Raw genomic sequence first — 23,031 nt, 5'->3', positions numbered from 1 at the left:
TACATACATGTATACATAATAAATATATACACATATACACATGTACACATCTTATGGTTTGCTTCAGGAACTAGGTCTTCAATCCACTTTGTCTTTAAGTTTACTACTTTTTTTAAGTCTCCCTCTAATATGTTACCTCTTTCATTGTTAGAACATTTCTGAAACTCTCTGTAAAGTTTCACAGTAAGCCTCATCCTCGGACACGGTGTAGCCCACCTCTGCGTGGTGCTCTCCTCATTAGAAAGAGCAGGCAAAGGGCCACCAGGGACAAATCATGTGAAGAAACCAAAGCATTGCCCTTGAGATTTTTTAAGGCTCAGCTGGCAATTTTATATCAGAATTAGGCTATTTCCGATAGCCCTTTAGGGCAAGATTGCCTAGTTGTCTAAGATAACCTGGAGGGACCACTTGAGGCTTGTGACCACCATCTTTAGTGGCAACTAGTAAATGATGGGATTATCTCCAGAAAAGCTTCTTAAGAGTTGTAGATGAGAAAAGGTAGATTAGAAGAGTGGACATACCAGATCACTATGGATGATGGTTAGGAATTGGTACGCTGGAAATGCCTTACTAGGGCCTCCAGGCAGGGTAGGGAAGAGTCAGGAAGATAGGGAGGGCATCCAAAAAGAGACTTTAATGAGCTGGTGGTATATTCAGTGAGAATGGCAATGATGAGAGAATGCTGTTAAGGAGTGGGATGGCGAAGTTCCAGTTTTCAGAGTTGGCTTTCCTAGACCTTACCTGCTGGGTCACAGTAAGGTCAGCAAGCAAGGTCCAGGTTGTACGTAACACCTGAGTGAACCACGCAAATCTCAAAAGGAGGAGAGACTGAACAATGGTCGTCAGAGACAGGAGAGAAATGAGGATTATTCACTTCTCAACTTACTTATTTTTAGTTCTTCACCTCTACTACCCAACTGCCTAATGAATATTCCTGGGATATATTTCTGGATCATCCTTTCCTAAATGAACATATCTTTGCCACTCCCTGAAATTTATTATTTACTCGTCTCCCTCCACTTTAATAAAGATTCTAGACAGAAGCATTACCATTTGCCCAGGCAAGTATTTAAAAGAAAAAAGAAAAAAACAAGAAATAAAAGTCATCTTCATCCATTCTTTTTCTTTTTGCTCTCTACCAAAATTGCTTCCTCACTAAATATGAAAGTTTCCAATATCCTCTCATCCTCCCTCCAATAACAGATAAGGCTAAAGAACAACCTCTAGAGCAGTGGTTCTCAACCTTCCTAATGCTGTAACCCTTTAATACAGTTCTTGTGGGTCGAGACCCACAGGTTGAGAACCGCTGCTCTAGAGAGACACAGACCTAGGTTTGAATCCCACCTTGATCATTTCTTCCTTAAATAACTCAGGGCACATAAATGCTCTACACCTTATTTTCTCCTTCTGTAAAATGGTTGTATTACTAATACTAATCACATGGGGTTATTATGAAGTGTAAGGGAATTAATACATGTTAAAAAGCATGGTATTTACTACACAAGTTACCTTAAAAGATTAGCACCCGTAGCTCAGTGGGTAGGATGCCAGCTACATACACCAAGGCTGGCAGGTTCGAACCTAGCCAGGGCCAGCTAAAACAATGACAACTGCAACAAATAAATAGCTTGTAGTCCCAGCTACTTGGGAGGCTGAGGCAAGAGAATCGCTTAAGCCCAAGAGTTTGAGGTTGCTGTGAGCTGTGAGGCCACAGCACTCTACCCAGGGTGACAGCTTCAAATTCTGTCTCAAAAGCAAACCAACCAAACAAAAAGATCTGAAGATGATTAATTTTGGAATTCCTCTTTGTGATTTCACGCTGCCTGCCTGCAAAGTTTGTGAACATATTTCCCAATTTCTTTTATTTATCATGGACAAATTTCTTAAATTATTATAAATGTTTTATTAAAAATATTCAAATTATTTTGATTATTTGATTTTATGAATCATAATATTCATTTCGACTTATAAGTAATTTTAATTGTAGGTGCCCTTTTTTTACACATTTTGAATCGTGTCCTTATACACACTTTGAATCGTGTCCTTTAGACAATAAACACTGACAGGTTAGCTTTTTGTCATTTGTAAATGTTTTAATTAAAAATTTTCTAATATGTAAATAATATGAAGTCACCAGTAAGTTTGTCAACACACCTTCATTTTTTAAGAAACACTATTAAATTCTAAGCAAAATATCCTGACCAATATGGTATAAACTGGTCATAGTCACACTCAGAATGGCTTATAATTTGTTATAATTTTTTCAGAATAGAAGTACACATGGAGGAAAACTGCTAGAGTGGTTGTTGGCCCCTGGGTTTTAATAGCCTCCCCCATCCCACCTGTCAAACCAACATTCACATTCTCTTCTTACTAATCCCTTCTTAAAGCTAAATTCAACTCCCCCTTATTCAGGGCAAAGGTTCAGAGTAAGAGGTAAAATAAGGACATTGCTAACCCTGACTATTAAACTGAAACACTAGTCCAATGCCTGCTATCGGCTATGCCATCACTCTCAGCATCTCTTTCTCGTTCTTCTTCCTAGGCTTCTCTAAACATTGCCATTGACCTTGAACACTTACATTAATGAACACATCTATGTGACTGAGGAAACATTCCATTGTGATGACTGCAGGTAAATGGAAGCATCACTAATATGGTTACTTTGCTGAAAACTGTTAAATTACAAAAAAAAAACTACCAACTTTCCTTCCATGAAAAGAGTCTGATTAGGATTAAGATTAGTTAAAATGTAATAGTATAATAGATATCTGGTAGTAGATACTAACTTTTAATTAAGGTTCCTTCCAAGGTAGGATTTTATGAGGGATAGCCACAGGATTAGGAAATAAACGGTCATGTCTTTTATCTTCCCCAAATCTCCTATACTCTATCTGAATGCATGTTTATTCTTATCCTTTGTCTATTCACCATAAATGAACCAGATCTTTCCATCACAGGAGCCAGAAACTTGCTCTGTACCACATAAACCAGAATTCCTCCTCATTCTCATGAAAATTAGAAAAAGTAATAAATAAATGTTTCCAAAACTTAAACTTAGTCCTTACAGAATATATGAGTCCTAACACATATGAATAAAGAGAAAAAAGCAAAGGGACAAAGGCTACTCTGTAAAGAAAGCCAGTTTAAAAAGGGCAGGAAAAAAAATGTTGGCTAGAGCAACCACACTGTTTCTCATATCAACAGAACCTCCAAAAAGATGGGAATGCATCTCTCTACGCTCGCTCCTGATTCTGGAGTATCCCATAAGAGAAATGGAATTATGACTCAACCTGAAAACCCTGGGCCCTCATTTCCCAGCGGCCTAAATCAATCCCCAGTCCAGGACAAGATGCTGTGTGAGATACATAATTATTTCAGGCCACTGGGTAAGCACTATTCCTGGCAACTCTGCAGGCAGCGCCATGCATGAGGGTTTCTAATTCTCTTTGGTGATTTGGTTCTGCATAAACTGAGATTTTTTTCTCAGTCTTCCAGTCAGGTAAGCAGGAAAGGCCAATTCCATTCAGAGAAAGAAAGTTCCTTTTTGGTGCAGATTAGTCTACTTTTCCCCTGCTGCTTTCCTGACACCTGTCCTTGTATTTTTATCTGATTATCAAATACCTAGTGAGTGAACCATGGAAGTTTCTAATGCTCACCTGGTCATCCAAATGCCTCCCAGCCTAAGAAATAACAGGAATATCCTGAAAAGTACTTTCCTTCAGAGGCTAACCTCAGCTTAACTTGGAAGAAGTATCTCCCGTGGCTATTTTGAGGGTGAGGTTGAGACTAATACCGGCTCCCACTGGAGGTAATACTGATTTAACTTTCCCATTACCAAATCCCTAATGTTTGGCTTAGCAGTGCACCTACAATACACTCAGTTATTACAGAACCTAGAAAAGGAAAAGCAAATCTCATTATTCCCATTTGGAAAATGATGAAATCAAGGTTTAGAAGTTTAGAAGAAACTTCTAAAATGTATTCAAAAAAGTTGTAGCAGGAAAGTAGATCAGCTGACGCTTGTCTCTGGTTTTGTAGGTCATAGCCTCTTTGCCAGTTTAGAGTAGTGTTTTACTTACCATATTCCTCCTTGAAAACTTCTATTTACTTTCTTAAACCGTGGATACCAGTCGAGAGGTACCAGGTGTACATTCCAGACACTTACACAACATACACAGACTGAGCCATCTGCCTGTTGGGTACAGAACTCCAAGCTGAAGAGTCTCTAAAGGTGTTAGGAAGAATAAATGCAGCACGAGGGGGAAGCAGGTTCCAACCTAAAAGTAATATCCTAGTCTCCTGCAAAAGCAAATTAAAAGCATCCTCATTATTATAAAGACTAACCAATTTATTCTGTCTTTTTCAAACTGCATTGCTCCTCTCCCCAGTATCTTCATTAAATAAATGCAAACACATGTGCTTCCAAACGGGTAGGTGTAAAAGAACATTCTGCACAATTATATCTAGGCTGCTGCAGATTTATAGCACACATATAGCTGGGGGATATTAACTCACGATGACAGCTGAACATGACAAATGCAACAGCACACAAATTGGAACGCCGGAAAAAAATTCAACTACAAACCCCATGCAGACAATCACGGATACAATGAGTTTTCCCACAACGCACACGTGGCCGCACTTACAGGGGCTTAACCACTTTGAAAAACCCCAACACAAACACTGGAGCCTCCGGCGCCCGCGAGCGGCCCCCACACACGCGGCCGCGCCTTCCTCCCCAGGCAGGGATTGTCGCGCGGCCCGGGGTACGCTTGCCCTCCCACTGGCATCCCACTGCGCGAACACATGCGCGCCAACCGGTCCCTGCGCCCGCCCGCCGGCCGAGGAAGCGGCGGCTCCCGGGGCTGGGGCAGGCCCGGTGGGGAGGGTGCGCCGCGGGGCCGGGCCTCGGAGCCCGGGGTGGGGACGAGGGGCGGGCGCGGGGCGGTGCCCGGCTCACGTGGGCGGGTGGGAGCAGCTGAAGGTTCGCTCCGGAGCCTGGGCTGTCCTCTCGCGCGCGGCGCTGGCCGGGGCCGCGGCGGCGAAAGAGGACGAGGAGGAGGAGGAGGAAGGCGGCGGTGGCGGCGGCAAAGGAGGAGGGAGGACGGGGGCGGCGTCGGACTGGAGCCGAGCGGCGGCGCGAGCTGCCCGGGGCGCTGTCGTGAGCTCGCCCGCCGGGCCCCCACCCTCGAGCTACACCCTGCCGTGCCCAGCACTGCCCGCGTCCGTGCCCCCGCGGGGAGCGCGCCGGGGCTGCCCCCCGAATGACGGGCGGAAGGTTCGACTTCGACGATGGCGGCACCTACTGCGGCGGCTGGGAGGAGGGCAAGGCGCACGGGCATGGCATCTGCACGGGGCCCAAGGGCCAGGGCGAGTACTCCGGCTCCTGGTCGCACGGCTTCGAGGTGGTCGGAGGCTACACCTGGCCCAGCGGCAACACCTACCAGGGATACTGGGCGCAGGGCAAGCGGCACGGGCTGGGGGTGGAGACGAAGGGCAAGTGGATGTACCGGGGGGAGTGGTCACATGGTTTCAAGGGGCGCTACGGGGTCCGGCAGAGCCTGTGCACCCCCGCTCGCTACGAGGGTACCTGGAGTAACGGGCTGCAGGACGGGTACGGCGTGGAGACCTACGGGGACGGAGGTGAGCGGCGTCGCAGGCGGCTCGGCTGCCCCGCGAGCTGGTGCGGTGGGCTTTGCCCCGACTGAGGGGAGGACGCGAGGCGCACGTGTCCGGAAACCCGCCAAAACACCTGGGGCAGCCTCCAACCCATCTCCCGCGCCCTGCCTCCCCCGGAGGATGCGTTGGGACCGGACTGGTGCGCTAGGGTTCGAGCTGACCCGGTTCTTGGAGCGGGCGGTGTGTCCAAACCCAGGGGAGCGAGGCGTGACTATACCTGGCCGGCGCCAGCGTTGCGCTGCCACCAGGAGGGAGGGCCGCCCGAGAGGGTTGGGCCGGGGAGAGGACGCTGTCACTTGAGCCCGTCACATTACGTTCTTGATCCCTCCCTCTCCCGGCCGGGTTTGAAATCGCCACTCCCAAGGAGTTAGAGCTATCGCCCTGGGCTTGTGAGGCCGGCGGTCGGTGCTGACCGCTCCCCGGATTGGTTTCACGTGGAGTCTTATTTCGCTTCTGGTCCTCTAGTAGCCTAAAGATAGAAGCCAGAACCCCATAACTAAGATGTTGAGGAATTATACCTAATTTAGGGGTACATTTGGAAATGTCCTAGTTATGAAAGCACAGAGGCCGCCTGATGCAGGTGGGGTTCAGAGGGTGTGAGTTCGTAGTTTTCTTTGCGTTCCTTTAAGTATTGGTTTTCGTTCAAAAGAATAGCAGTCTTCGTTGACCGAGAGACCTTTGGACAAATTATTAGGAAAGTATTTTAGAAATGGTCAATAAAGTGTACATTTTTGCAAATATAATTGAAAGGCATGTCCTGTAGCACCTAAGTTAGTAGCTGCTGTACTGAGACTAGCAGTACTGAAACGTCGATTTGCATTAAGGTATGTGACCCTCCTAACTATGTCTGACTGTGAAGGAAAATCACCTTATTCTAATATTTAACAATATTTGCAAAAGGGATTATATCTAAATAGGATAAAAGTTTCTTTTTTAATTAGGAAAAGTATATATCATCGAAACAGGTGTCAAAACCTCATGAAATTTCCTTGTATAATAAGTTGAGGGATGAATGGCTTATGCTTCGGGCAAAGTACATTTTCTGATAATAAACATAATCACAGTTAATTGAAAAGGGTGGTAGGAGGCGATGTCACCTTTTGGAATTAAGCAGCTCAGAGTTGGAGGATATTAAAGGGATCCAATTAAAAGTTTCTCCAGCCCACTGCAACCTCAGTTATGCCATTGCTTATATAAAAGCTTATACAATTTGTACACTTCACTGACTCAGAACATTCCGGCTGTGTTTCAAATGCAAAACGGCAGAATGGTAGGACTTGCTAAAATGGATAGCTTTTCATCCTACAGTATAAATAAAAGATAGGGTTCTCATGGAGTAAAAGAAAGGAAAAGAAAAAACTTTCTGTAATACTTTTTGCTAGGTTATGTGAGTCCCAAGTTCCACACTAGTTAATTAGAGTCCTTAAATGTTCTGAATGGGCATGAAGTGCCTTGGTTGACAGCCCTATAAATATGTTAGCTTGTGTGTGACTAGATTTTATTAGAGGCCCCAGCTCTACTATATAACTAAATTCCATGCTCAAAAGTGGAATGCAAAATGTATTCTTTAAATATGTGCTTTATTTTGTAACCATTTAAGAATTCCATGGCTAGTCCTTTCCCTTCAGTTTTGGAAGGTAGAAAATAGTCACCTTTTAAAGTTACTACTCATTAAACAAACTCTCTTGGTTTAAAGAATTCATTATACCTAGTAATCAAAATATATATAGCACAGTAAAGGCTGTCTGTGTACATGCTGTAGAGCCCAACTAAGTATCCAGGATGACTTTGTGAATAATCTGCCTTCTGTTTTAAAACAAACTTAAAAATTAAAAAAAGTTAAAATTTGGCATCGCCATAGTACAGTGGTTTTCTACCAAAAAAAAAAAAAAATCTAAATGCTACAAGTAGGAAGGGGAAAAAAACCTCTTAAAAATCACTATTGAAAGTGATTTTCTTCTTTCTCTCATATGTTGCTTTATTTTATTAGAAAGCCCTTAATCATAAAAGGGGAGTCTAAGTGCATGTGTATTACTATAACTTATTTGGCCAAAAATTTTGTATGAAATAGGAATATTACTTTTCTTATTTTCACTAGCTTTTATTCTCCACTCGTGAGATTCATGGAAAATCTAATTCCATGAATTTTGTGGAGGAGGAAGGAAGCAGTAATTCTAAACAAGTATCACTTAATGTATTAGTGATTTGTGTGTGAAGTGTCGTTGAAATAGAAACCTTCCAAATAAGTTAGTACCCTACTCAGGAAATCCAAATCTGGGTGCCTAGAATTTTTTGTGCAAATGCTGATTTGCTGTACTTTTTTTTTTTAACCTGTCATAAAACCATTCAAAACATCTGGGAGGATACATGTTTTGTTAAGTAGCTGCATACCCATCGTCGCATATGAACTTAAGTTTGGCATGATGCAGTGCAAATTTAAAACTCATTCCGAACTGGATGCCTACTACTACAAGATTGTGTAATTAAAATGACCAGATCTAAAAAAATTAGCTCCCAAACGAATACAACTTAAAACTGGTAAAATAATAATAATAATTTCTATACTTGTGAAATACACATCTATATTTTAGGAATCGAGAAACTAATTAGAACTTTATGAAGCAGGTGCGTTCCAGCTTCTCCCTGCTGCTCAAATAAGGAAATGAGCCCTTTTTTTCCTGGGCTCATTGACTAAACTAAACCTATTTTAAATTTCAGATGAACTACTAACAGTTTGACTGTAAACTAGTTCCTAGCAATTCCATGAAGGAATGCTTTCAATATACTGTCATTTAGCAAAATGGGAAAGAAATGTGGTCAATGCTGTTGTCCCACCCTTCCCTGTTTGACAACAGAGACTTAAACTTTCTAATTATTGCCGTTGCCTTAGATAGCTTGGATTTTCAAGCACTATTTCTTTGGAAATTCTAAATCCAAGCCTTATTTTTGGAAATATCAGTTTAAGGAAACTGTTAGTTTCCCATTAGTGTTAAACATTTACCAAGATAGTTATGGTTGTGTTTAAAAAGTACAAATTGACTTATTAAAATCAAACAGCATGTCTACAAGTTCTGGCAAAATTAAGTTGTTTTTATATAGAAAAAGGATGTAGGGCGGCGCCTGTGGCTCAGTCAGTAAGGCGCCGGCCCCATATGCCGAGGGTGGTGGGTTCAAACCCAGCCCCGGCCAAACTGCAACCAAAAAATAGCCAGGCGTTGTGGCGGGCGCCTGTGGTCCCAGCTGCTCGGGAGGCTGAGGCAAGAGAATCGCTTGGGCCCAGGAGTTGGAGGTTGCTGTGAGCTGTGTGAGGCCACGGCACTCTACCGAGGGCCATAGAGTGGGACTCTGTCTCTACAAAAAAAAAAAAAAAAAAGAAAAAGAAAAAGGATGTAATTATAGCATTTGTGAACCAAATGAAATATTAAAAATAAGTTTATTTTATAATATGTGTGAATCGGGCTGTATAAATTTTACACTAAAGAATTTATATTTTATATAGAGGCAATATATAAAGGAAAGGGCAAGTTGAAATTTGTAAATCTGTTGAGGTGGTGTTATTTGATGATGGCTGAAATTCAGTAGGAAGCTTCCCAACTTAAAATGTTTTATGTGACTATCTTACCTTCCTGGGTTAATCCTTTTGAGAAAACTGTTGTTCACTTACCTCCTTAGAAGTTCATAGATGGCAGGTTAAGACTTCACATCTACCCAGAATATAACATTCACAGAATCAGACCCATTTCATATTTCCCTGTTGTCCTGCTATGATCACATGGACGATATGTCAGAATCAACAGAATGAGAAGATAGTTTTCACATTGGTCAAAACTTTTGGGAGCCACTGTAGTTTTAACTTTTCAAATAATTAGCCCTTGTTAATACAGTGATCTAAATAACTAATATTATTGCTCAGTGTTTTAAAAATAAATGAATGCCACACAATGGAAATTTGTACATGGAAATATAAAATGCAAAGTGACTACAGGGTAGATCTATATAATCAGAAATGGTAAAAAGTCAGGGCAGACTAATGATGTATTTTCTGTGGTATTATGGATTGTTATGAATAACACAGAAGTAATCACATTTTTTAATTTCCAGATAGCTTTCTTTGAGGGATTCGATAATTTAAAATTTGCCTTTAATGAAAGGAAATGCCCTTGATTTTGAAAAGAAACTTCTAAATTCCCTAATTTAACATTCATTTCCTCCTAAGATGTATCAGGTTATTTTTTAAAAGTTTTTGCTTATTTAATAGAAAAACATATCGAGAAGAAATTCTGTAGGTTAGAGATTATCCTCTCCCTGAAAAGGCATATTTTTTGAAAAAATATCCATAAAGCGTTAATGGAAACTGTCAAATATATCTTTGTTCTGATAAGTCCAAAATGGTAAGAGGGGAAGGTTTCATCTGGATCTCTCTCAGTTATTCCAAGAGTAAACTTTTTTTTTTTTTTTTTTTTTGCAGTTTTTTGGCTGGGGCTGGGTTTGAACCCATAACCTCCAGCATATGGGGCTGGCACCCTACACCTTTGAGCCACAAGCGCCGCCCCCAATAGTAAACTTTTTAGCTACCATGTTTTGTTTTGTTTTTTCTTTCAAGTTTTTGGCTGGGGCTGGGCTTGAACCGGCCACCTCTGGCACATGGGGCTGGCGCCCTACTCCTTTGAGCCACAGGCGCTGCCCCCAAGAGTAAACTTTTTAGCTACCATAGCTGTTAAACACAGTTATCAAACACCCTCAGTCCACAAACATGAATTCCCACATACCACAGGACACAAAAGCATGAGTTTGGGAAATTTTGTCTTATGAAGTAATTCCTGCCCTCGGATGCTTCTAGTCTGTAAGTGATTCACAGTGCCGCGGCAGAGCCTAGGGAAATCACGAAGAGAGAATGTAGACATTTGACAGGTAATATGCACAAAAATGTTAAACAGATTGCTCATTTTTTTCATTAATGATTCACTCTATTCAGGATATATATTTTTGTCATGTCAAACTTGGCTCAAAAAGGTTTACCCAAATCTAAATTTCAGCCCTAAATATTTAAAATTGTCCCTACCCTAAAAAAAAGGTAAAATGAACATAGAAAACATAAGATATCCGTTTGATCCATGTTCTAAGTATTCAGATCAATGATAATTTTGTCTTTGTGGTTGCTGGAATGTTATACTGACATAGACCTAAAAGTCATTTTTAGAGTTTTTCAGCTAAATTAGTAAAATTCGAACAAAATTTACAAATTGAATTCATTTCATCTTCTACCGTTGTACTGCCTTCCCAAGAGGGATTTTTTTTTGATGTGTTAATTTCAGGGGGACTATTATTTACTAATGATCACTTTTTTGTATTAGGAAAGTAGTGGTTTGCATCTGAAAATTCATTAAGTTGTTGAGTAAAAAGCAAAAATTATCATAGACCATTTGAGGATTCTATACAATTGCATTAAAATCATAGACCTCCAAATTACAGGGCAAGGATTCACAGATAATAGCAAGCATCCCTTAAGGTTGGCTTGGGAATGTGGGGCATTTGACTTTGGGCCTGCCCGCCCTGTGCTCTGTGGTCACCCAGAGTGCACCTGATAGCTGCAGGTGATCTATCGCACCCCTTCTGCCCCGTACTCACACTCTGCTTTCTTGCGGTCTCTCGAAGGTACCTACCAGGGCCAGTGGGCCGGAGGCATGCGGCATGGCTACGGTGTGCGCCAGAGCGTGCCCTACGGCATGGCCACGGTGATCCGCTCGCCCCTGCGCACCTCTCTGGCCTCGCTGCGCAGCGAGCAGAGCAACGGCAGCGTGCTCCACGATGCCGCCGCCGCCGCCGCAGACAGCCCGGCCGGCACCCGCGGCGGCTTTGTCCTCAACTTCCACGCCGACATCGAGCTCGGGGGCAAGAAAAAGGGCGGCCTCTTCCGGAGAGGCTCCCTTCTTGGAAGCATGAAACTCCGCAAGTCGGAATCCAAGTCTTCCATCTCCAGCAAGCGCAGTTCCGTCCGCAGCGACGCGGCCATGAGCAGAATTAGTTCCAGCGATGCCAACTCCACGATAAGCTTTGGCGACGTAGATTGTGATTTTTGCCCTGTGGAAGACCACGTGGACGCCACCACCACAGAAACCTACATGGGCGAGTGGAAGAACGACAAGCGCAATGGTTTTGGCGTCAGCGAGCGCTCCAATGGCATGAAGTACGAGGGCGAGTGGGCAAACAACAAGAGGCACGGATATGGCTGCACCGTGTTTCCTGACGGCTCCAAAGAAGAGGGGAAATACAAAAATAATATTCTGGTCCGTGGAATAAGGAAGCAGCTTATACCAATAAGAAATACAAAAACTAGGGAGAAGGTGGACAGAGCAATTGAAGGCGCGCAAAGGGCAGCGGCCATGGCGAGAACCAAAGTGGAAATAGCAAATTCAAGGTAAGTAAATATAGGGGTTTGCCAGGGTCGGTCAGAACAATGTGATATCAAAAATTATGTCTATCAGTCTGCTGGTGACATCACCAAAGGGTTCTACGACTGCCCAAAAAAACCAAAGGTGGAAAATGAATAAGCCCCATAGAGAGTAGAAATGGACCCGTACTGTTCTGAAACTTGCTATTATCAAAAAGAAATGTTGAAAGCACCGTGAAATCCCCTAACTGTTCTAAATTACGCTCCTAATTAACAGCTTGAAGGAATTTGCTCAGACTCTGTACATCTTCCTGAATCTAGAAAGTTACATGGACCTCTGAAATGCTGCTCCAGAGATCATTGTGTTTTAAGAAAGTATCAATACCATGTGGAAACCTACCTAGTATGAAGTGTAGCTTCATTCTGATGTTTAAGTTGGAGGTGTGTACATCAACCCCTATATAATTATCCTAATCTAGAAAATGCAGATTCTGCTTATTGAAATCTTACAGGTAAAATTTGTTTTTAGCCACCAAGATCTAGGTATGGACAGCATGGTCAGTTAACATGAAAAATCTAGCGTGCACGGTTTGAAACAACAGAGCTGTAGAAATGCGGAAGGCAAGTAGACGAAGGCTCACAAGAATCATCACATTCTATGCAGGAGAGATTAGATCACTGGTATATTAAAAGGAAAGGGGTGGAGGGAACCTGGCATGGACAGATGGGACTCTGAATGTGCCAAGGTTGGAAGAAAGAGCAGTAGAGAAGGGCTGGCGTGAGTAGGAGAAAGCAGCTGGATAATGGATTGATAAGTGGAGTGTATGTGGGCACAGAGGACTTAACGTGCTTGAACTTTTACCATTAAATAGCTGGTTTCAGGGATCCAGTGAGAGGGATAGAGACATCTATTGAGAGTGAACATTATAGATTAGACAAAAAGGGAAAAGGGGTGGTTAGAAATGGAAAATCTTAGTTTTAGACTTTAGAGGGTACGGATTGGCCATAGTTTTTTGTGACTTGAGGCATAAATTTAGCACAGAATATTAAAAGTCCTGTTCCTGCTTCAGTAATACTCTCCCAGAGAAGTAAACCTCTTTTTGAAACCACAAAATACTAACATGTTTCCAGGCTGTTTTCTTAGTATTGAATCAATAAGGCCCACTTTCAGCCATATGAAATTTATGCTATTTGAACTTTTTAATGGGGAAAAAATGATTTCATATGGTTCAATTTAATACTTACAGACTTCTGAAGTTCTTTTTTTAAATACTCATATTAAAATTTAGAGCTACTAAATAAAAGAGGTCACTTTTTTTCGCATTGTTTTTAGATATATATTACATTAAAAGTACTGAAAGTTTTTACTTTACTCCAAACTAATCCTATTTTAAAGTTAATATTTATTAATAAATACAAACTTTCATGGAAGAGTCTCTGTCTGCCCTGACTTCCCTACCAAGCATCTTTTATTTTAGGTTGTCATTTTTGCTGATCATCAAGCATTGGGTCTACTTTGCTTTTCAGTTTGCTTGTAGACAGGGTATTTGGCACAGCTAATCTTGCTGGCTGGATTTTAGAGCTAGTGATACACCTATTGTTAGGCCATAGTCACTAGTTTTAAATGCACGTTTGGATTCTTCCATTTGTGCATTTAAAACTAGTGACTAGGGCCTAACAATAGGTGTGTCATCACTAGCTCTAAAATCCAGCCAGCAAGATTAGCTTTTTTATTTTTATTTTTTTTGTAGAGACAGAGTCTCACTTTATGGCCCTTGGTAGAGTGCCGTGGCTTCACACAGCTCACAGCAACCTCCAACTCCTGGGCTTAAGCAATTCTCTTACCTCAGCCTCCCAAGTAGCTGGGACTACAGGCGCCCGCCACAACGCCCGGCTATTTTTTGGTTGCAGTTTGGCCGGGGCCGGGTTTGAACCCGTCACCCTCGGTATATGGGGCCGGAGCCTTACCGACTGAGCCACAGGCGCCGCCCGCAAGATTAGCTTTTTATTTTCACCTCTTAGTAACAGAAGCAGTTCAGTCTGGCAGATGAGAAATATATCTGTGTAGAACACATTAACAGATTATTCTAATAATTGACTTTTTTTTAATTTTACATATTTAGTTTTTTTTATTGTTAAATCATAACTGTATACATTAGTGCAATGAAGGGGTACAATGTGCTGGTTTCATATACAATCTGAAATACTCTCATCAAACTGTTCAACGTAGCCTTCATGGCATTTTCTTAGTTATTGTATGTAGACATTTGTATTCTGCCTTTAGTAAGTTTCGCCTGTACCCATTCTAAGATGCACTGTAGGTGTGACCCCACCCATTACCTTCCCTCCACCCTAACCTCCCCCCTCCCTTCCCCTTCCTTTGCCCTTTCCTCATAGTCTTGTGCTATGGTTGGGTTATAGCCTTCACGCGAAAGCTGTAGTTCAGCTTCATAGTAGGACTGAGTACATCGGATACTTTTTCTTCCATTCCTGAGATACTTTGCTAAGAAGAATATGTTCCAGCTCCATCCATGTAAACATGAAAGAGGTAAAGTCTCCATCTTTCTTTAAGGCTGCATAATATTCCATGGTATACATGTACCACAATTTGCTAATCCATTCGTGTGTCGTTGGGCACTTGGGCTTCTTCCATGACTTAGCAGTTATGAATTGGGCTGCAATTAACATTCTGGTACAGATGTCTTTGTTATATTGTGATTTTTGGTCTTCTGGGTATAAACCTAGTAAAGGAATTATAGGATTGAATGGCAAACAATGGTCTGTGATTAGTGTAGTGTCGTAAAACATACCTAAGTTCTACCCACCGGTTTCCCTATTGAAAGTCTTTTGAAGGTAGTATGTAGTAGTATAGTACTGTATAATATAGTTATAATCAAGAAAACTTTAGCTTAAGACCCTATACTTTAAGCCAATTAAATACTTAAGAAAGATTTCCCTAAGCCAGTGATTCTCAACCTGTGGGTTATGACCCACAGGAACTATATTAAAGGGCCATGGCATTAGGAAGGTTGAGAACCACTGCCCTAAGCTATTTTGAAAAAAAATTCAATTCATTATACTATGTAAAATCAATCAGTCATTGAAAAACAAATACTGCATGATCCCACTTAGATGAGGTATCTAAAGTGCTCAAACTTAGAAACAAAGACTAAAATTGTGGTTGCCAGGAACTGGAGGGAGTGCAAATGGGAAGTTTGCTATTCAACAGGTATAAAGTTTCAGTTATGCAAGATGAGTATGTTCTAGGGATCTGCATACAGCATTGTGCCTATGGTTAATAATACTGTCTTATACATTTATAAACGTGTTATTCTAAGAATAAGTCTCCGAGGCTTGTCGCCCGTAGCTCAGTGGTTAGGGCACCAGCCATATACACCAGGGCTGGTGGGTTCGAAGCCAGCCAGGCCTGCTAAACAACAATGACAAGTACAACAAAAAAATAGCCGGGCATTGTGGTAGGCACCTATAGTCCCAGTTACTTGGGAAGCTGAGGCAAAGACAATCACTTAAGCCCAAGAGTTGGAGGTTACTATGAGCTGTGACTCCACAGAGCTCAACCAAGGGTGATAAACTGAAATACTATCTCTAAAAAAAAAAAAAAAAGCCTGAGTCAAAGAGTACATATTCTTTAATTTAAAAAATAGTTTGGGTGTCACAATAGACAAAAGTTAAAAATTCAATTATCTTTTAATACAGGGTGTCAAATATTTTAGACAACTATTTTAATTAATATTTTAATTAAATAGTTCAATTAATAATAGTTTAATAAACAACTATTTTAAATTATACATGAAATTTATGGACACCCTGTACTTTCACTGTTTTAGCCTTTTTCCAGATTCCTTGATACATATATAATGAATACTTCAGATGTAGAGCTTTGCAACTTGTTTCTGGAGAAAATACCTGAAGGACTGATACTCTCCTAATAATAGTTCTGAGTTTATTTATTTATTTATTTATTTTTAGAGACAGAGTTTTACCTTGTCGCCCTCGGTAGAGTGCTGTGGCATCACAGCTCACAGCAACCTCCAGCTCTTGGGCTTAGGCGATTCTCTTGCCTCAGCCTCCCGAGTAGGTGGGACTACAGGTGCTCACCACAACGCCCGGCTAATTTTTTGTCACAATTTGGCCGGGGTCGGGTTTGAACCCACCACCCTCGGTATATGGGGCCGATGCCCTGTTCATTGAGCCACAGGAGCCGCCCAGTAGTTCTGAGTTTAGAGTTCAATCTTTAAAAAATTTTTTCAAAAAATAGACAAAAAGATCCTCTTAAGGTTTTAGAGATTACTCCCTTGGGAAAAGGACTAATAGTTATTGTCATAAACTGTGGTTCTTTATAATGCCAGAGAATTTGCACAGCCCTTCCTGGCTCCCCTACAGTTGCTGTTGCTAACATTTTTTAAAAAAGTATTACTACCTGAGCGGGTTGGCATGTACCTCTGGTCCCAGCTACTCGGGAGGTTGAGGCAGGAGGATCACTTGAGCCCAGGAGTTTGAGGTTGCTGTGAGCTATGATGACACCACTGTACTCTAGCCCTGGACAACAGAACCAGACTCTGTCTCAAAAAAAATAAAAATTAAAATATTGACAACTTGAACACATAGCAGTTCTCTTCCCAGCCCAGTCCAGTAATGGCAGAGGAAGAGCTAGAAACAGAGTTCCAGCAGCTGCTGCTGTCAACAAAAAAAGATGATTAATAGTTATTGGCCAGGCAGTGCCCGTGGCTCAGTGGGTAGGCATTGGCCATATACACCCAGGCTGGTGGGTTCGAACCCAGCCCAGATCAGATAAAACAACAATGACAACTGTAACAACAAAATAGCCGGGCATTATGGCAGGTGCCTGTAGTCCCAGCTACTTGGGAGGCTGAGGCAAGAGAATCACTTAAGCCCAAGAGTTTGAGGTTGCTGTGAGCTGTGATGCCATGGGACTCTACCCAGGCAACAGCTTGAGACTGTCTCAAAAAAAAGAAAAGGTACTGGCCAATTTGTCCACATAATTGCTGTTCTGTCATATTTCTTTGCTTTAGAGACTTTTGTTTGTTTATTAAGTCCCATGGAAATGGACCTGCCATTGTACTATCACCCTATTTTATCTTAGAGCAAAACTTCAAATTGGTCTGAAGGGAAAATAATTGTATCATTTAACAATGTCTCCAGGAGACACAGAACCAACCATTTTTGTCTCAAAGATTAAAGAAAACACAGTAGATCTGGGGACCTTCGCTTTGATTCTCTGAAGAGGGAGTGGTGTTGCTCCTCAGTAAACAGGAGGCTTGTTTTGAAAAGCTTATTATGGGCTCCAATTGAATTCTGAAAGGTCAGGAAATACGGGGATAATGTCACAGTTATTAGATAGTAAACAACACATAGTAAATAGTTAATAAACTTTAGCACTTAAAGAGTCAATAATAATTTACTGACTCCTGGAACTTTTTTTAAGGTCTCTGCTGTGATCCAAAAAGTACTATATTTGTAACATTTAGTGAAATTTTATTTTCCTTTAATCATGGTCCTAAGGGTAAAAATAATCACCTGCGATTGAAAAAGGGTCTTTAAGAAATGTTGAAGAGGCCGGAGAACAACTCTGAATATTGTAAGAAATAAGCCTACCAAAGCCTACCAATGCTTACCAAATCAGCATTGCCAAAGCTGCTCCATGCAGTGGTGGCCATACTGTTTCTAGTCATGACATCCCAGCCACTCTGCTTTGTAGATGAAGACGCTACTCTGAGACAGATGTTGGGACTGAGGAAAGCCAGGCCAGCACCCAAGCCAGCTGGCCTCATGGTCTTTCCTGCATCAGTCTTTACCCTTGGTAGCAACTTGGCCAACCATACTCTTTTGAGTCACAAGAGTGCTATTTACAGACTTGTAACTAGAATGTCCCACCCCACCCCTGTATGCCAGATTAACTTTCTAGAAAATAAAATGGGCAGAATCTCTTTTATTACAGAATACTCAAGGCCCCCACTCTCAGATCTAGAAGGGCCACAGGAGAGTGTCTGGTCCAAGCCCCTCACATCCAGAGACAGGCTCTTCCCAAGGTCACCCTGCTGTCTCTGTTGTTTCCATTCTGTTTCTTAGGTATTCAGTTTTTATTCCTTTAGCCCTTCCCTGTAGTAATTTCTTCAGCCCGTCATTTCAGTCATGTTTCTCACTTGCTCAATTTTTATCCCATCAACTCTTGTCTCTAATAATTTCTTAAGTGAGATGTGTTCCTTGAGAAAAACATTTTAAGGAAGAATTTTAAAATAAGGCATTTGGTTGATATAGCCAATAAGAAGTGACCTATACAGAAGCCCGCTTGCATGGAAATGCATAGATCGCTTAGGAAGGGCCGTAGACAAAAGTGGAGCTTTGTGGGATTTGGGCCTGAGAACAAGTAATTAATATGTGAGAGGACTGAAGATTGATAGTACAAGGGATGGGAGAGAGCCAGCCTAAACCTCAGTCTCGTACTGGCTTTGTGGTATGGGACAGATGAGAAGAAACACTCTGAAGTGAGGAGGTTAGCAGTGAGGAAGTGGGAACTGTTCCTTTCCACGGGCTTTCAGCGACTCTAACCAGCTTCACCAGTGTCAGTGAAGCTCCCTGGTGCTTGCCCGGGCAGGCTCCCAGCAATACGGTGAGGTGTCAGTGGTCAGCCAGTTCTGTGGGAGTGTGCTGCTGCTGTTGTCAACCTCTCCCTGACATTAGTGCCACTTCAGGTGACAGCAGTGGCACCTAACAGGTAATTTAAGAAGTCCTCTCCTGCCTAGACCACAGCTAGAGATCGGACTCCATGTTTGGTAGTTTTGGATGTAAAATGATGTATAATTTTCCTCTAAGTTTTAAAAACTACTCCTCGTACTTTTATTTTTTTTTAAAAAGACATATTACAGTTTCATACCTCTCTCTGCCCACCTCGGCCCCCCGCCCCCCCACCCCATGCTCAGAATGGTTGAGCGGCGCCAGCTTGCTTTCTCTCGGGAGGAGGGCCTTGGCTCTTCCCCACCCTCTGCCTGGCACCCTTGCTCACGGTTAAGCAGAAAGTCTCTTCATGGACAGTTTCCTTAAATCCATTCCCTTTTGCCTTATTTCTGTCTCTTTCAGTCCTTCTAGTAAATTAAATAACCCCATCAGTCTAAATTAGTGGTTCTCAGCCTTCCTAATGCCACGATCCTTTAATACATGGGAGTGGGTCGCAACCCGCAGGTTGAGAACCACTGGTCTAAATTGTGATTGTATGTCAGAATATTTGTTGAATATTTCTGTCTCTGGATTGGAAGAGATGGACCTACTCTGAAGGCAGCTTTGCTCACTTTTGTAAACCCAGGAGTGAGCTTGGATCAGAACAGGTTAGGAGGTGCTCTAGTAAATACTTGGTGAATAAGTGAGTTAGGGGCTCACAACTTAGGGTGTGAATGCTACCAGTACTTCTAATTTCATTTTGCTAAGCATTGATAAACCACAGTGTTTAGGACAGAAACTGAGCTCTAATAATTCATTGTGCTATAGTCTGACAACAGTCAAGGATGTGTCTGTCCTTTTCCTTAGTTAAGGCAACATCATTGTAAGGCATGGCCAGGGAATAAGAGCTTCAGGTTAAACCAAACTGTTATCTCCATTCTTACAGGTAATGAGCTGGTCCAGTAATACAAACAAAGCATTCCTTTACAGATGAGGAAACTCCAGAGTGTCGACTTACGTGAACTCTAATGACAGGGGCTCAGCCTATGCCCTCAACATCACCAAAACCTGTAATAAGTCAGAACAAGAAAGCTTATTCTCTGCTCTTTTTCTTGGGGGGGGGGGCATTTATTTCAAAATATTAAGGGGGTATAAATATTTTAGTTTACATAGATCACTTTTATAATTCTTGAGTCCCAGCTAAAGGGGTATCTTTTAAAAAATCTAAGTTTGTTCAATGTTTAGCTGTCTTTGTTTATTTTTGAAAGTTTTCTTTGTCCTGCCACTTTTTAGTCATTTTTCTTAGGCTCAAATAATATTCAATTTATCACGTAAAGCTGGCGGGGATAGACAGAACAGTCTTTCACACACTTCATGTATTAGTAATTGAAACCCCAAGTCAGCCATGAGTCAGTGCACATTATGGTTCCAAATTAAACCGGCTACTACCAATTTTAGGAAAAAGCTCATTCTCTACCAAGTTATTGTGAAGGGCCAAAACTTTGAAATTCTTCAATTCTGTTGGACAAAAGGATTCCTTCTATTTTGCAAATCAGAATGAATAGTTTATATATACTCTGTTTCTCTTCTGTAATGATAATTGTTGTATTATACTTCTAAAACGGAATTTTAAATTATCTTTTCCATGGATTATTTTTTGTTTGTTTCTTCTACTGGGCTGCTTTTCAGTTACTAGCACAAGTAATTTTCATGGGAAGGAGAAATTCTTCTATCTTGTATGTCATTTTGATGAAGAGGTGGTTAAACAGGTAAAGAAATTTAGGTGGAGTTTACAATAAGGAGAGCATCAGTTGTTTTCTTTACTCACACTGCCTGTGTTCTTTCATACCTGCACCGTGGCCCCCCGGCACCCTTTCCAGGTGTCACAACCAGGGTTTCTAAGAACAAATTCCAGAGACTTGGTTAAAACAGACTCTGAGGCTGAGAAAAGTTACAGTGAACAAGGGCTAGTGCTTGTCTCACCCTTCCCACAGGGTTGTTTTGAAGACTGAAGGAGAGAGTCTGTATCGTAGGGCTTTGTAAACAGTAAATCACTACATCCCCATTAGGTTTAGGAAAATGTTCTGATTTCAGAGGTACATTTTCAAAAGTTGATAGAAGACCAAGAAGCCAGACTGGGATAGAGACAAAGAGGGAGTGAGGAGGGAAGGCTCAGGAAGCAAAAAAGGACCGGAGTTAAATCCTGGAAGCCTGACCACCTGTGTACGGTTGTGGGCATGTGCAAAAGTCAGGCCAATTCCAGCCTCAAATCTGTGCAAAGTCAACAGGTGATTTTATTTAAGACTGAAAAGAAAGTAACCAAGGAAGTGGCGTTTCTGTTTATGTGAAGCTATGCCCAGGCACTCTTTGGAAAGATGATACAGGTGGTCATACTCTATATTAGTGGGTCACCCTCATTCTTTTATATTTTATATTTTTGTTACAATTTTTGTATTGCATATATAATTTTCAAATACACATTTCTCCTCTTTACCAAAGAATGCTCATTCCCCATGGGAGAAAGCAAAGACCTGACTCTAATTTTTCTCTAGGCTGTTGAAAGAAAGTTATTGAGAAGTCTTCTCTCCGTGTGGGTGTGCAGAGGGAGCAGCTGAAACCAGAAAGATGACCTAGGTGTCAGCTCTGTCTTCCCCCAGCAAGGGGGCGGAGGGGCTAGACATGGATATAACAGCACTCAGGTGTAACTTGGGAAGACAGTGAAACTCCTACAACCAGCTCCTGTCCTTTGACTCCAACATTGTATCAGTCACCGTGTAACAGGCCGTTACATACAACATGAGAACAGATTGTGTTAGGACAACTCTGTAAAACTTCTTTAGGGTATCTTTTTTTCTAAAGATTTTTCTTTGAAAAACTCTTCATCCAGCCCTCCAAAATCCAAACCCATTCAGAGGCATTGAGGTGGGCTTGTGTTTTAATGACTAACAAGTATGTTAAATCAAATACAAAGTTTATGAAAATTAGCGTTAAACGATAATAAATAGGAAGGTCACACAGTTACTCAGACTTTTAAGCTATTAAAGATGTAGCTTGGCCCTCCACCTTGATTAAACACCAGGGAGGGCAAGGAGAAGATGCTCTGTATGGTGGGAATGGGATACGAAATGATACTCAGTTCTGCAGAGATGTAGTTAGTGAAAACGGGGAAAAACAAAAAGCCCAGGACGATGAAAAGCCAGGTTTGGGGAGAACACATTGACCTACCCTGCTTTAAGTAGAAATCTGAGCTTAACCTAGATTGTAAAAATTTCAACAGACTCCCATCTCATTCAGCTCTGAAATGTGATGCTTTTTTGATAATATAAATATGAAGAATGAAAGACCACAATTTCTTCTTAGTATAGCTCTGTTTGTAACGAAAACCCCCTACTATTATGTACTCTGGAAAGCCCCCCAGGATGTGATTGTGCTCATATTGTATCCGCTCCCTGTGAATTTCAGCTTCAACCTGGAGAAACTTTTTTTTTAGGCAGGTGGCAGAGTTCTGCAGACATGCTAACCACGCTAGTAGACTCCCCCAAGCAGCAGCTGCCAGGCGGCCACATCACCCCGCTCAAAACTTTCCATTATGGATTAAGCTGACTCTGCCAATCTCCCTTTACTCAAGACACCACACTGGATGCTTGCAAGACTAGTGCTTTGCAAATCTTTGAGATGCTTTTCTTATTATAGATGAAATATGAACATTGTGTTTAGGAACAGGATCCAACAAATGCCAAAGGTATTTATGTAAGTCACTCAGCTTTAGTACAGCGGCCTCTTGGGAATAAAATCAAATCAGCTTTTCATAATTACGCCCTTCTATTTTAGTTGGTGTTTCGCACTTAATATGTGTAATATGCTAAGTTCAAAATAATCTTCTATCTTAGAAAATTAATATGTAAGGAATCGAGATTGCCTCTAATATAGTACAACTCTTTGGAGTCAGTCTTCTTAGAGCTTCCATTTGTGGGCCAAAAGAAACTTACTTAAGCCAAGTAAAATACATCGATTCACTTTCTAGCACTTTTAAAATAGTTTGTCAGAGATTTACAAATAATTTTATTATATTTTTTAAAAGTTTTAAAGAAGGTACAAATTTTAGTTTTACTTTATTGAGTCAATCAAATTTTGATCTCCAGTGCTTGGTCTAAAAGTGCGGCTGCTTAATTTTTTATACTGGTGTGGGAGCTTTTTTGAATTAGTATTTCAAGATTTCATACATTCACTTCTACCCATCAGAGAAGAGTTTGAGACACGTA

At 41.5% G+C, this 23,031-nt stretch overlaps 2 protein-coding genes across 7 annotated transcripts in view; one reads left to right on the top strand and one right to left on the bottom strand.

Moving 5' to 3' along the window:
* Positions 1–4,859, bottom strand: part of GDAP1 (ganglioside induced differentiation associated protein 1) — a 49,569-nt gene extending 44,710 nt beyond the window's left edge. The window contains exons 1-2 of one of the 3 annotated variants that reach the window (XM_053559164.1): positions 4,650–4,859; positions 4,083–4,302 (exon numbers count right to left, since the gene is read on the bottom strand). The gene's annotated coding sequence lies outside the window, so the exon portion shown is untranslated. The remainder of the gene's footprint in view (positions 1–4,082; positions 4,303–4,649) is intronic. The other 2 variants (XM_053559166.1, XM_053559168.1) reach the window with 2 other exon arrangements.
* Positions 4,860–4,973: 114 nt separating this feature from the next.
* Positions 4,974–23,031, top strand: part of JPH1 (junctophilin 1) — an 86,627-nt gene continuing 68,569 nt past the window's right edge. For all 4 annotated transcript variants that reach the window (XM_053559161.1, XM_053559159.1, XM_053559160.1 and 1 more), the window contains exons 1-2: positions 4,974–5,646; positions 11,338–12,100. In XM_053559161.1, coding sequence (XP_053415136.1) covers positions 5,268–5,646; positions 11,338–12,100 — 1,142 coding nt within the window. In that variant the 5' untranslated portion in view covers positions 4,974–5,267. The remainder of the gene's footprint in view (positions 5,647–11,337; positions 12,101–23,031) is intronic.

The sequence above is a fragment of the Nycticebus coucang genome, chromosome 13 (assembly GCF_027406575.1).
Source record: "Nycticebus coucang isolate mNycCou1 chromosome 13, mNycCou1.pri, whole genome shotgun sequence".
In the NCBI taxonomy this organism is placed as follows: Eukaryota; Metazoa; Chordata; class Mammalia; order Primates; family Lorisidae; genus Nycticebus; species Nycticebus coucang.
The sequence above is the reverse complement of the archived record's forward strand: the minus strand, read 5'-3'. Positions and strand labels throughout refer to the sequence as shown.